Source organism: Myotis brandtii, unplaced genomic scaffold (assembly GCF_000412655.1).
Source record: "Myotis brandtii unplaced genomic scaffold, ASM41265v1 scaffold215, whole genome shotgun sequence".
Lineage (NCBI taxonomy): Eukaryota > Metazoa > Chordata > Mammalia > Chiroptera > Vespertilionidae > Myotis > Myotis brandtii.
This window is the reverse complement of record NW_005358043.1, coordinates 2,996,435-3,010,438: the sequence shown is the minus strand read 5'-3', so window position 1 is coordinate 3,010,438 and position 14,004 is coordinate 2,996,435. Positions and strand designations below refer to the sequence as shown.

The 14,004-nt window shown below is 38.1% G+C and overlaps 1 protein-coding gene across 1 annotated transcript in view; it reads left to right on the top strand.

Moving 5' to 3' along the window:
* Nucleotides 1–14,004, top strand: part of ARMC3 (armadillo repeat containing 3) — a 92,429-nt gene that overhangs the window by 37,311 nt on the left and 41,114 nt on the right. The window contains exons 7-8 of the mRNA XM_014539386.1: nt 1,891–2,085; nt 4,549–4,732. Of these exons, the coding sequence (XP_014394872.1) occupies nt 1,891–2,085; nt 4,549–4,732 (379 nt within the window). The remainder of the gene's footprint in view (nt 1–1,890; nt 2,086–4,548; nt 4,733–14,004) is intronic.

Genomic DNA, 14,004 nt, shown 5'->3' with positions numbered 1-14,004 from the left:
AATCATACAGAAAAAGAGAGACCCAGAGGCTTATGCCAAAGGCAGCAAAAGCATTCGTTTGTGGCCTTAGCAGTCCTTGCACTTGGCTGGGCAGTGGCTGGTTTTACCATTGCTTCTCCCTAAAAGGGCATCCTGAAAACACAGCTCAGCTTTGTTTCCCTTTTCTGGTTACTTAAGACTTTACCTTATTCAAAAGGCCAAAATAATCCTCCAAGAGTGTGTGTGTTTTACATCCCAAGTCTCTTTCCAGCTCTTTTTGCCCATATTTTTTTTTTTAATATGTTTTTACTGATATTAGAGAGGAGGGAGAGAGATAAAGAGAGAGAACACATCCCAAGTCTCTTTCCAGCTCTTTTTGCCCATATTTTTTAAAATATATGTTTTTACTGATATTAGAGAGAGAGGAGGGAGAGAGATAAAGAGAGAGAACCATTGATGAGAGAGAAACATCAATTGGCTGCCTCCTGCCTGCCTCCTACTGGGGATCAAGCCCCAAACCCAGCATGTGCCCGACCAGGAACCAACTGGTGACCTCTTGTGCAGGGGACCATGTTCAGTCAGCTGAGCCACACTGGCTGGGTTCCCCATATATTTTTTAAATCAAACAGAAATGAAAAGACCTCCACTATTCATAACAGAAGCACTAGTTAATAATTGTGTTATTAATTTCTTAGGACTGTTGTAACAAAGTACCACACTGGGTGGCTTCAAACAATAGGGATTTATTCTCTAACAGTGCTGGACACTGCAATTCTGAAATCAAGGTGTCAGGGTGGCCGTGCTCCCTCTGTGATTCTGGTAGAACCCTTCCTTGACTCTTTCTGCCTCTGATGATGGCATCAATCCTTGGTGTCTCTTGGGTTGCAGCTGTAGCACTGCAATCTCTCCCTCTTCCATTTCCTCTCTTTTTATAAAGACACCAATTTTATAAGGACACCATTAAGTACCTACCCTAAGCCACTATGGCCTTACCTTAGTTATATCTGCAATGACCTTGTTCAAATAAGGTCACATTTTTTAGGAACTGAGGGTTAGGACTTCAACTTATATTTTGGGGGGATACAATTCAACCAAAAACAAAAACAAAACAAAACAAAACACCACAGAAACCTCCAATTTTTATGTCTGAAGGAAGCTGAATATTAACAGTTGAAGGATGGATAGAGGAAAGCTAAGGTGTAAGTGAGGCCTTTTCCACTTGCAATACTCTTTTACATTTACACATTTTGATTTAAAATGTCAGAGTTTGGGAGCTTTTCATGGCATTTTGTCTTGTTTTCTCCATTGTTCACTCTAACCAACCCCTTCCTACCCAACTCACACACACGAAATTACAGACAATGCAGAGCAATTTGCCTAGACTCTAATGACCCCTTGATATTATAAATGTCTTAAATAAAGGTCATGTGTCTGAACTAAACCTGATGTGAATTTGCATGCACAGGGCCTGCAAATAGCACTGCATTTCATAAACGATCCTTTTGAATAAAGATAATAAAGAACTGATGCCATAATTTCATTTTATCAAATACTATTTGACACAGGACAGAGAATGTGAAAAGAATTTCATTATGCATAGCTTTCATTGTAATACTATTCATGGTAATAAGAACTTGCTATAAAATAAAGAAACAATAGCTACTGCATAAGTCATAGATATGTCTATTTCCTGTTATTGACAATGTCTGCATAGTTACAAGGAATATTTTGGTGTTGTCGATTGAGGGTTTGCTTACCTTGGTTTATGAATTATTTTAGAAGGGAATCTGGAATGAAAGATTTCAAAACTATAAATTAGAATATTCTTTGTTAGAAAATAGAAATTCTCGATTATTGAGGCTATATTTTGCTTTAAAATTTACTTATTTGATCATTTGTATTTCATGGCAGGATTTTAAGTGTCGAGCTACACTTCCAGAACTAAATGCAATCCCTCCTATATTAGAGCTTTTTAAGTCAGAATATCCAATTATTCAGTTGTTGGCTCTCAAAACCTTAGGTGTTATTACAAATGATAAGGAGTCACGAGCAATGCTGAGAGACAATCAAGGGATGGATCACCTTATTAAGATCCTGGAAGCTAAGGTATTTAAAACATTTGTTCAACTGTCTCTGAGGAAATGTATCTCTCCTAAATGTTGCTATAAAATGTAATGTACAGCATTGTGATTGTAGTTAATAATACCACATTGCACATTTGAAAGTGGCTAAGAGAATAGATCTTAAAAGTTATCATCACAAGAAAAAAATTTTGTAACTATGTAAGGTGACAAATGTTAACTAAACTTGTGGTGATATTTGTAATATATTGAATCATTCTGCTGTATACCTTCAATTAATATAATGCTATATGTCAATTATACCTTAATTAAAATCTTCTGGTTAAGAAAATTTAAGGTTTTAAAGTACTGTTTATGATCTTCATGATTTCCTGAAATGGCTAGAATTAGTTTTTTAACCTTTGTCTGCCGTAACTTTCTCTAGGGTAAAGCAAGATGAGTAATTTACCCCCACATTATGGAGGGTACTTTGCTTTACTCAGTCTACTGATTTGAATATTAATTATATCTAAATAATTAATATTTTTAGATTGAGAATGATGTTTGATCAAATATCTAGATACTGAGGCCTAGCCAAGTTAAAACATAAAAATTAATTATCACAAATTCACTCTTGCCAATTTGGCACCCGTACACATCTTAAATCACACTTAATTTCCAAATAAAGACAATAACATTGTCCTACTTCTGCCTAACATGGTACCGATATCCTGTGTACCACTGAAGATGCATTGCCACTTTTCCCAGAAAAGGATGCACAGTCCTTGGATGATGTTTACTCTTCTCCTTGATATCCCATAACTTAAATACTGTGAATTAAAATGAACAATACTTAAATACTACTAGTAGTTCTAAAGTCAGATATCTTATGTAAGGGAATAAAAGAGGGAAGAAATTAAAGATGCTGCATATACACACATAGTCGTAACAAAATAAGGAAGAAATATTCATAACAATGATAGCCTCTTTTCTATAACTGGCCATGCGGTCATAGTTGGTATTTATAACTACTTTTTTCAATACCCATCCCATATTCCCTTAGCCCTCAGCAAGGACCTTAGCTCATCTTAGTTCTTTTCCTGGTGGAGTGACCTGAATATTCTTCCTAAAGTGTCTGGGCCAGTTAGTAGTCTGCCTGGATTGGGTTATTGTAGCTTTCTATCTACTTTAATCACTAGGCATAATAATAATAGGAGACACCCCAAGGGATCTCTTGTATTCCAGATATACTCTTTCTTACCTCTATTGTGGAGTAGCAATCCAATTTCTTCTTGGTGGTAAGGACCAATCACCCTAGCCAGCACAGTAACTCCTTTTTTTTCCTGGTGATTTGGAGGCATAAGGAGCCCAAACTGGCCAGGCAGCAATCTTTTATTTATGTGTCTTCTGATAGAAGCATTTCTCTCTTTGGAGCTAAGACCTCTTGACCAGCAGAACATAAGGTCACATAGACAGCCAAAATTTTTGCATGTAGGTCACTAGAGATAATAATGAGTGGTATCCCTCCCATTTCCTGATTCCTGGGCCCATGAACCCTGACTATGGGAGAAACAGCACCATATACTAGTACTAGATACCAATTCAGAACTTATACAGCCTCCTGGAGGACCTCGCCCGAGACCTACAAGGTATTGCCACCGGGCTGTCCTGTAACTGAATCTCAAATAGGCCATTCTATCAAGCCAGCTGTCCTAGGATGATGAGGACCAGGGTGAGGCCCTTGAATTCCAGGAGTATGGGCCCAATGCCACACTTCTTTTGCTGTGAAGTAAGCTCCTTGACCAGAAGCAATGCTGTGTGGAATACCATGACGGTGACGCATCTTTCTGTGTTTCTTTCACTTTAAGGATTTCCATCTTAAATTTTTAGCTCAGGTAAGGCTGCAGTTTTCCACTGCTATGGGGATTTTGGAGATTCCTCAGGCAAGAAAGCCACACACTCACATGCTTCTCTCTACCAGTTGGAGATTTTAAGGAATATACTTTCCTTCAGCTTCTGTCTGCTTTTTTAAAACAATTTTTCTCCAGATTTGAACATTATTTTTGGTGAAAGGTATGAGCACCTCCACTTGAATACCATTACCGGAAGTTTCCAGTAATTATTTTTATCTATAAAACCCTTTGGAGTAGGGGAGATGAGAAAAGATGGGGCAAACGGTTAGGGCAGTGGTCGGCAAACTGCGGCCCCTTGAGTGTGGCTCTTCCACAAAATACCACGTGCGGGCACGCACGTACAGTGCAATTGAAACTTCATGGCCACACTCAAGGGGCCAAAGAGCTGCATGTGGCTCGCGAGCCGCAGTTTGCCGACCACTGGGTTAGGGTAAGTGATGTTATATTAATAAGCAGAACTGTTTCCTTGGGCCTCTGTCCCAACAAAATTAATTACATTATGTTCTGACTGACCGTAGTTCCTCTTGTGTAAAATTTGGAAAGTATAAATTTATTTTAGTACAACTTTCGAAAATTGTGTTTGCTTTTATTATTAGGAACTGAATGACCTTCATATAGAAGCGCTTTCAGTGATAGCCAATTGCCTTGAAGATATGGATACCATGGTGCAGATTCAACAGACAGGGGGTCTTAAGAAGCTCTTAGTATTTGCAGAAAACTCTACAATTCCTGATATTCAGAAGAATGCAGCAAAAGCAATTACTAAAGCAGCTTATGAACGTATGTCTCAATTTATGTAATCTAAGCACACATATTCCGTCTGTATTCTTGATTTTGATTAGTACTAGCAAACACTAGAGTATTTGTCTGCTTTTAAATGACCATTTGAGAATAGTGCTATACTTACTATTTAAGACCAAAATTCATCTCAATGCCAGTGAGTTAAAATAGGTATTGCTTTGTCAAGGATATACTAAACTGAATATGATTTAATTATAACCCTGTCTATTTTAAATGAATAAGTCCTAAATTAAGTTGTAAGTCTTTATTTCTCTTGATTTTGGAGTTATGCAGAATATGCACATTGCTTGTGATCCTGAAAACATTATTTCAATAAATCCACATTTAGAATGATATCTATGTAGTAATTTCAGATTTCAGCTGAGTCAGTGCCATGTTATAGAGCTGTGAAAAATAATATGCTCATACTATACATAATACAATTTCATTTCAGTGGCAAGCTATGTTGACATAAATCTGTAAAATATGAGAGATTAATTATATCACAAGCACCAAAGATGAAATTATAGTTTTAATTTATGTATATTTGGAGTATATGATTTAGTAAAAGATGTGACTTTATTTTTCCCCTTCCACATCACTCCTCATATGAATGATAACAACTTTGACTAGTTTAAGTGAGTTATATTCTAAACAAATATACTCATATCTGTATATATGTCTCTGTGTATATTATGGGAAACATTTCCTTTTCAACCCATACTGGATTTCTTCAGGCGAGGTTTTAATACAGTAAGCCAAATTTCACTGTCCAGTACATAGTTGATATAGAGTGGCTTTTGAGTTACGTTACTAGTATATGTGCCATATCTAAAGACAGGCTATAAAAAACAAGGTTTTTAATATTGGCAAAAGTTGGTTGATTCTGCATTCTGTCTGATGGAACTAGACCTTATCATATCTGGTCAGTTCTTTTTGCTATCTAATGCAAACCTTAGCTGTTTGAGACCCAAAGAGAGGGTAGTAGGAAGACAGGAACAATGTCACACTTAAAATTTGTGGATATCTCAACTTCTCTTTGGATTAGTATGGCTGGGCTGTTCAAAGATTGTGTCAGCCTCTTTTGGGGTAGTGAGTTTCATGAGTTTATCACCTTCATGTGACACAGTAGGGGAAAGAACACTGCATGGAGGTCCTGGTGTTTCCGTTCTACTACTAGTTCCAATGCTGGCACTGCACTGACCTCGGTGTGTGACTATGAGTGAAAGACAGCTTCTCTGGACCTATTTATTAATTCATTTATTAATGATTTATGAGCTTAGCCCCTTGGTGTTCAAAAAGGCAGAACAGGCAAGTAAATAGGCAATCACAATGCAAATGGGTTTGATGATGGAAGAATGAGGTCACCCCAGGAGGGCCACCTAAGGCAGACTTGGATCAGATAAGTCTTCCTGAAATAGAAAGGACCTATTCAGGCTAGAACCTAGAGTAAATAATAGAAATTGGCTGGGCGAAGGAGCTGCTGGTGGAAGGGGGTAGGATCAGCAGCACTTGAAGCTGATGGAACAGTGTGTGTAAAGGCCAGAGGGGGACAGAGCCTGGTAAGTTCCAGAACTGAAAGTTTTCAGAATGGTTAGTGAATAGAATGCAGCAGAAAACTGAGTGTTAAGGTTGTTGAGTAATGAGAAACCAAATGCTAATGGATGTTACAAGTCAAGTTAAGGACTTTGAACTTTATATTGATAGCAACAAAGAGCCTTGAATTGACATAGAAAGAGGAGGGAACATTGCAGATTTTCACTTTTCAAAGAAAGAGCACTCTTGTTGCAAAGTGAAGAGACTGGAATTGTGCAGGACCAGCCAAAAAGATCAGGAAGGGGGTTGCTGGGGGGATTTTGGAGAGAGGTGAAGGTGTCCTGAAACAGAGACATGGCGCTTGGAATGGACTCAGAGGCAAGGAGAATTACCAGGACAGTTTGCCGAATGACCACACGCACTGGGGGAAGAGGTAGGTGATGTCTAGGATAAGGCCAGCTTTCTGGCCTCCACAGCTAGAAGTAGAATGGTGCAACTCATAGAAATAGGAACTCAAGAAGAGAAGCAGGTTTTGATGGAAAAAAAGGAAAGTCCTATTCTTTTTTTAATTGTCATAAAATACTCATACTATAACTTTTTTCATCCTAATTATGTATGTAACCAATAAATAAATTCACTTAACCATTAAGTAAATTCATGTTGTTGTGCTGTCATCACTACTATTCATCCACAGAACTCTCTTCATCTTGCAAAACTGACACTCTCTACCCATTAAACACTCCCCCCCTCCCCCGCAGTTCCTGGCAACTACCATTCTTTCTGTCTCTATGATTTTGACTGTTCTAACTACTTATGTAAGTGGAATTATACAATAATTGTCCTTTTGTGATTGGCTTATTTTACCTAGCACGATGTCCTCAAGGTCTATTATAGCATGTGTCAGAATTTCCTTCCTTTTAAGGTTGAATAACATTCCATTGTATGTATAGACCACATTTTGTTGATCCACTCATCCATTGATGGACATCTGGGTTGTTTCCACCCCCTGGCTATTGTGAATAATGCTGTTATTAACATGGATGTAAAAATATCTTTTCACGTTTCTGCTTTTAATTCTTTGGGGTATACACCAAGAAGTAGAATTATTAGGTCATATGGTAATTCTATGCTTCATATTTTGAGGATTTGCCATACTGTTTTCCATATTTTATATTTTATATTTCCATCAGCAGTGCACATGGGTTCCAATTTGTTCACTTATCACCAACACTTATTTTTCATTTTTTAAATTGAATTTATTGGAGTGACATCTATAATAATAAAAGCATAATATGCTAATTAGACCAGACAGCTGAACAACCTTCCGGATGACCTTCCGGATGAAGCCACCGTGGCGGGGGCCAAGGCAGAGGCAGTTAGGGGTGATCAGGCAGGCAGGTGAGCAGTTAGGGGTGATTAGGCAGGCAGGCAGACTGGTTAGGGGTGACCAGGCAGGCAGGCAGGTGAGCAGTTAGGGGCAATCAGTCAGGCAGGAGAGTGGTTAGGGGCGATGAGGCAGGCAGGCAGAGAGGTTAGGGGTGATCAGGCAGGCAGGCAAGTGGTTAGGGGCGATGAGGCAGGCAGGCAGAGTGGTTAGGGGCAGGTAGGCAAGCAGTTAGGAGCCAGGTGGTGATGACAGCACAACATCCCTCTCCTGGATTGTGAGAGGGATGTCCGACTGCCAGGCTGAGGGGACCCCCCCCCCATCCCGTGCATGAATTTCGTGCACCGGGCCTCTAGTTGGTTAATAAAATTACATAGGTTTCAGGTGTACAATTCTAAAATACATCATCTATATAATATATTGTGTGTTCACCACCCCAAGTCAAGTCTCCTTCCACCACCATTTATACCCCCCTATACCCTCTTCAACCTCACCTCACCCTTTTTTTTTAAATAGAAGTCATTCTAATGGATGTGAAATGGTATTTCACTGTGTTTTGATTTGTATTTCCCCAATGACTAGCATTTTGTTCATCTTCTCCCTGTGGTTATTGACCATTTATATATCTTTTTGGAAAAATGTTTACTCAAATTCTCTGCCCATTTTTTAACCAGGTGGTTTATTTTTGTTGTTGTTGAGTTGTAGGAATTCTTTATATATTCTGGATATTAACTTGTTATAAGATACATGATTTGCAAATATTTTCTCTCATTCTGTGGGTTACCTTTTCACTCTGTTGATTGTATCCTTTGATGCAGGGAAGTTTTTTATTTTGATGTGGTCCAATTTATTTATTTATTTTATTTTTCACCTGTGCTTTGGTCAAATCCAAGAAATCATTAATGACATTAAATCCAATGTCATGAAGCTTTCTCCTTATGTTTTCTTCCAATAGTTTTAGCTCTTATATTTAGGTCTTTGAGTTGTTTTTGTATATGTTGTGAGGTAAGTATCCACCTTCATTCTTTTTAAAAATATTTAAAAATTTATATATATATATATAAAAGAGAAAGAGAGAGAGAGAGAGAAACATCAGTGAGGAGAGAGAACCATTAATCAGCTGCTTCCTGCATGCCCCCTACTGGGGACTGAGACTCCAATCCAGGCATATGCCCTGACCAGAATTGAACTGTGTTCTCCTGGTTCAAAGGTTGACGCTCAACCACTGAGCTTCACCAGATGGGCCAACTTCATTCTTTTGTACATGAATACCCAATGTACCAAGCACCGTTTGTTGAAATCCATTCTTTATTTGTAGTACAAAAAAAAATATTTTTTTGACCAGATACACTTTAACTTCCATCTGGCACTTAATATTTTGTGAATCTACTACATTACAGTTCCAAATTCTGTCTCCTGACTATTTTAGAATCTAATACCTAAATCTGTATTTAGTTCATCTATGCCATTTATACTTTTTTTGCAGTCTGAAGAATCCTTGTCTTGTTTAGTCTCTCCCAATATCATGTTCTGAGGTTATCCTGTAATCATTTTCTTGCCTTTTCTGGACTTTCTTGTGTTCATGATACCCTTTTTGAGGTACAGTGACAAGTATTATGGCCAACATTTAAAAAAACATCTACCATAATTTATATAATATAAAGATGAGCTATTTTATTATTTATTTTCAATTTTAGTCTTATGGAGCAGGTATTTTAGTCAGGCTTTTGACCATATCCACATATTGAGCCAACCCTTTGAAGAAGAGACCTACACTGAATCCCAAATTCCATTTTTCATTCAGGATGCAGAACTCAAAGTTTTTCATTTTAAATCCTAAAATTTTTTATTTTGAAAAAATTCAAGTTTTGCTTCGCATTTTCATTGAGGCCTAGTATATTATCAGTGTGTCCAAGCGTTCTATACAATCTTGGAAAAGTATACTCTTTGCCTACTACTTAACAGATATATATTGTATGCATGCTATGTGAAAAGCACTATTCTAAAAGATAAGGTTAACAATGAATGAGATAAGTGAATAAATATTTGTTGAATAGACTAACAGGTGTATTTCTTGTAGAATGTAGAGCTTGCTATTTATCTTTTAGCTCCACTTTATAAATTATATTGTACAGCCCTTTTTGTCTTTATAGTTTCTTTTCTTTGATCTATCACTGATGAAAAGTGGTATGTTAGAGGCTTCCCATTATGCTGTTTCTGTTGATTTTCTTCCTTATAACTTTAACTTTGCTTAATTTAATATTATTTTATATCCACTACTCATTTTTTTAAAACCTCACTTACTGCTTTTAGCTTTAAATTCTAATGTATATTAAGAATGCCATGGCCCTAGCCGGTTTGGCACAGTGGATAGAGCGTCAACCTAGGTTCGATTCCGGTCAAGGGCATTTGCCCGGGTTGTGGGCTTGATCCCCAGTTGGGGGCGTGCAGGAGGCAGCCAATCAATGGTTCTCTCTCATCATTGATGTTTCTATCTCTCCTTCTCCTCCCTCTCTGAAAGCAATAAAAATTAAAAAGAATCACTTAAAAAAAAAGATTGCCATTTTATTATCAAAAATGGTCTTGGCAGAACACAGCTTTGCAAACTCCAAATGGTTTAAATAAAGAGAAAATAAAGAGACTATTTTACAAGTAGTTAAGGGAATAAACAAGAGATGGTGAGGTCCCCAGAAATTAGCAATATTGAGATATCCTCACTACCACTAGATCCAAAGGCAAGGGATAAAACATTGTTAGACTTATTTTTACAACTATTGTATTTGGCCTTATTTCTGACATCACGTTTTATGATTTTTTGCTTTTTATTTTTCTATGCTCTCTCCTTGATTTCCTTTTAATTCTCTTTGTTACACAGATTTTTAAAATCATGGCTATTTTTTTTTTATTGATTTTTTACAGAGAGGAAGGGAGAGAGATAGAGAGTCAGAAACATCGATGAGAGAGAAACATCGACCAGCTGCCTCCTGCACATCTCCTACTGGGGATGTGCCCGCAACCCAGGTACATGCCCTTGACCGGAATCGAACCTGGGACCTTCAGTCCGCAGGCCGACGCTCTATCCACTGAGCCAAACCGGTTTCGGCAATCATGGCTATTTTTAAGATAAATTTTCTATCTTAATATATTTAGCATTTTTGCTTTGAAAACTTTTTTTCTTCCTGATATTTGTACATTTCATAGGGGTTATAGCTTCTCCTCTCTAAAATCTATATAGCCTGGCCAGCATGGCTCAGTGGTTGAGCATTGACCTATGAACCAAGAGGTCATGGTTCAATTCCTGGTTGGGACATATGCCCGGGTTGTGGGCTTGAACCCCACTGTGCAGGAGGCAACCAATCAATGATTCTCTCTCATAATTGATGCTTCTATCCCTCTCTCCCTCTCCCTTCCTCTCTGAAATCAAGAGAAATGTATTTAAAAAATAAAATAAAATCTATATAAACCTTTCTTCTTTTAAGAATCACTTTGCCATTACATTCAATTTTATTCACATTTACGATTTTAGAGTTTTGTACATATTAGATCTCTTTCAGTATACATTGTGAATTTCTCAAGATTTTGTTTATTTATTGTTAATCCTTACCTGTGCCTATTTTTCCCATTGATTTTTATTTTATTTTATTTTAATTTAATTTTATTTTACAGAGAGTGGGAGGGAGGGAGAAAGGAAGAGAAGGAGAGAGAAAAAGATAGAGAAACATCTATGTGAGAGAGACATTGATTGGTTGCCTTCTGCACGCACCCCGACAGGGGCTGGGGATTGAACCTGCAACCCAGGTACATGCTCTTGACCAGGAATTGAACCCATAACCCTCAAGTGAGAGGTCCAATGCTCTAACTACCAAACACACCAGCCAGGGCTAGATTTCAAGATTTTAGTTTTCATTTGTTTCTCAATTAACCAGAGTATATTTTTTTCAGTTCAGTATTTTTTTTTTTTCAGGAATAGTCAAGAGTGGCATATGTTTTTAGTCCTTACCTATGAATGTCTGTTGCCTTTATACATACAAGGTGGGGCAAAAGTAGGTTTACAGCTGTTCATATGGAAAATAATACAATAATCTTACCTAATAATAGACAGACATGTAAATTGTCCGTCCCTCTGCTGTGCTCACCAGCCAATCAGGAGAGTATGCAAATTAATCCAACAAAGATGGCGGTTAATTTGCATACGTAGGCTCGAAGCGGCGTAGCGAAGACTGAAGGCTCCGGCCGGAGCAGCGAAGGCCTGGGTCCCGGGTGCGGAGGAAAACTGGTGCCGGCAGCCAGGGGAAAAGAAGGCCTATTGCATGAATCTCTTCATGCAACGGGCCTCTAGTTAATAAATAATAATACAAGAATAAACCCTGTTACTTGTACTCACAACTGTAAACCTACTTTTGCCCGACCCTGTTTATGACAGTGTAGCTGAGTTTGGAATTCTTCTGCCATAACATTTTCTCCTCAGAGTTCTATGAACCTTGCTTTTGTAGAGTCTGAGTCTAAGGCCAGCCTGTTTGCTATATAGGATGCTTTCTTTTTGTATTTGAGTAGAATCCTTTATCCTATGAGTCAAAATTTTTTTGCCAAAATATGTTTGAGATTCTGTCTCTTTGCCTATTACATAGTAAAGCTTTTTGATCTCCAGAATCATGTTTTGTTTGTTTTACTATTATACTTTTGATTATTGTTTTTGTTTTATTTAATATTTTCCCCAGGAATATTTATTAACTTTAGAACACCTCTGTCCTCTTTCTTCTATACCTATTCCACACTCCAAAATGAGGAGTGCTCTGCCTACACCTGATTTTAATAAACAGACTGGGGTGTCCTTTGTCTTTTCCTCATCAGTTCAGATGATAATAGAATACTTTTGCCCAGATTTGGATGATGATGAAGCTCCTCTCTAATGCGGCATTGCAACACTAATGTGCTCTTTTCCTCCTGGTCCCATTGGTTATATAGGAGGAAGCCGATGTAAATTTGGAACATTCTGTGGGGCCCATAATTGTTCATTGACCAGGGGTATTTATGGAAATTTGTTTCTTCCTCTCTTGCCCCTGCTTTAGGGCACTCTTTTCTTCTCAATCAACCTCTCAACCAAAAGACTAGTCAATTTGGCCCTAGCCAGTTTGGCTCAGTGGATAGAGAGTGTCGGCCTACAGTCCAAAGGGTCCCGGGTTTGATTCCAGTTAAGGGCACTTACCTGGGTTGCAGGCTCTTTCCTGGCCCAGCCCTCGTCAGGGCTTGTGCAGAAGGCAACCAATTGATGTGTTTCTCTCATATCAATATTTCTCTCTGTCTTTCCCTCTCTCTTCCACTCTTTCTAAAAATCAATGGAAAAATATCCTTGGGTGAGGATTAAAAAAAAAAAAGACTAGTCAATTTAAATAATTTCACCTCTTCATCTTATCTCCATCCCTTAACCTCCTGCTTCCACCATCCTGCAAAAACGGTCCCTGTAGAATTTTTCATTAACCTCCCAACTCCTAAATCCTACAGATACATTTTCAGTTTTTTCTTTATTGATCTCTTTGTGGCATCCCACACTGTTGATTGCCCCCTCGCACCGGAAACCTCTTATATCCCTTGACTTCCATAGCACTCCTCTTCCCTGGTGTGATTCTAATCATCAGACCAACCCTTTGCCTTTATCAGCTTTCTCTCATCTGCCTATCATTTCAATATTAAACTTGCCTTCCCAACTTCTGTCTTGTCTTTCAAATCTCCCCGAGTAATCATACTTGTAACTCATGTTTCAGCTGACTCCTTATTTGCTTATTAATCCCAAATCTGTGTCTAATTATTATGACCTGTCTTCTGAATTCCAGCCTATATTTCTGATGACTTCCAAGCACATTCAACTACATTACCCAAATTCAATTTTTGAGGGGTCATTAATTCCTTTGAAAAATCTAATGAAAGAGACTCACCTCCCAAGTGCACAAATACTCAACATTTTGCCTATAACTTCAGGGAGTTCATAGGCTGCCAGAAGCTCATCTATGCCTTCTGGATTCAGGACTCTATGTTAGTAACTCTTGAACTAGAATAAATAGGATCAAGTCCAGATGCCCTAGCTTGGAATCAGAGATTTTTCCATCTTGTACTATGATATGGCCACTGGTTATCATTTTTTTCTTGCTCAGATACTCTCCATTGTGCTATATACAGGTAGTTTGACCTGATACTTTGGAATATCAACCAAGCACAAGACAAAAGTTAACTTCCATTGCTTAGTAGAACCCCCATCTTCCAGATGGAACAAGATTTACAGCTACCCTGACATCACTTGACCCACTGCCCATGTGTATTGCAGTAGAGATCCTTTAACTTTGTCTTACAGGTTTCA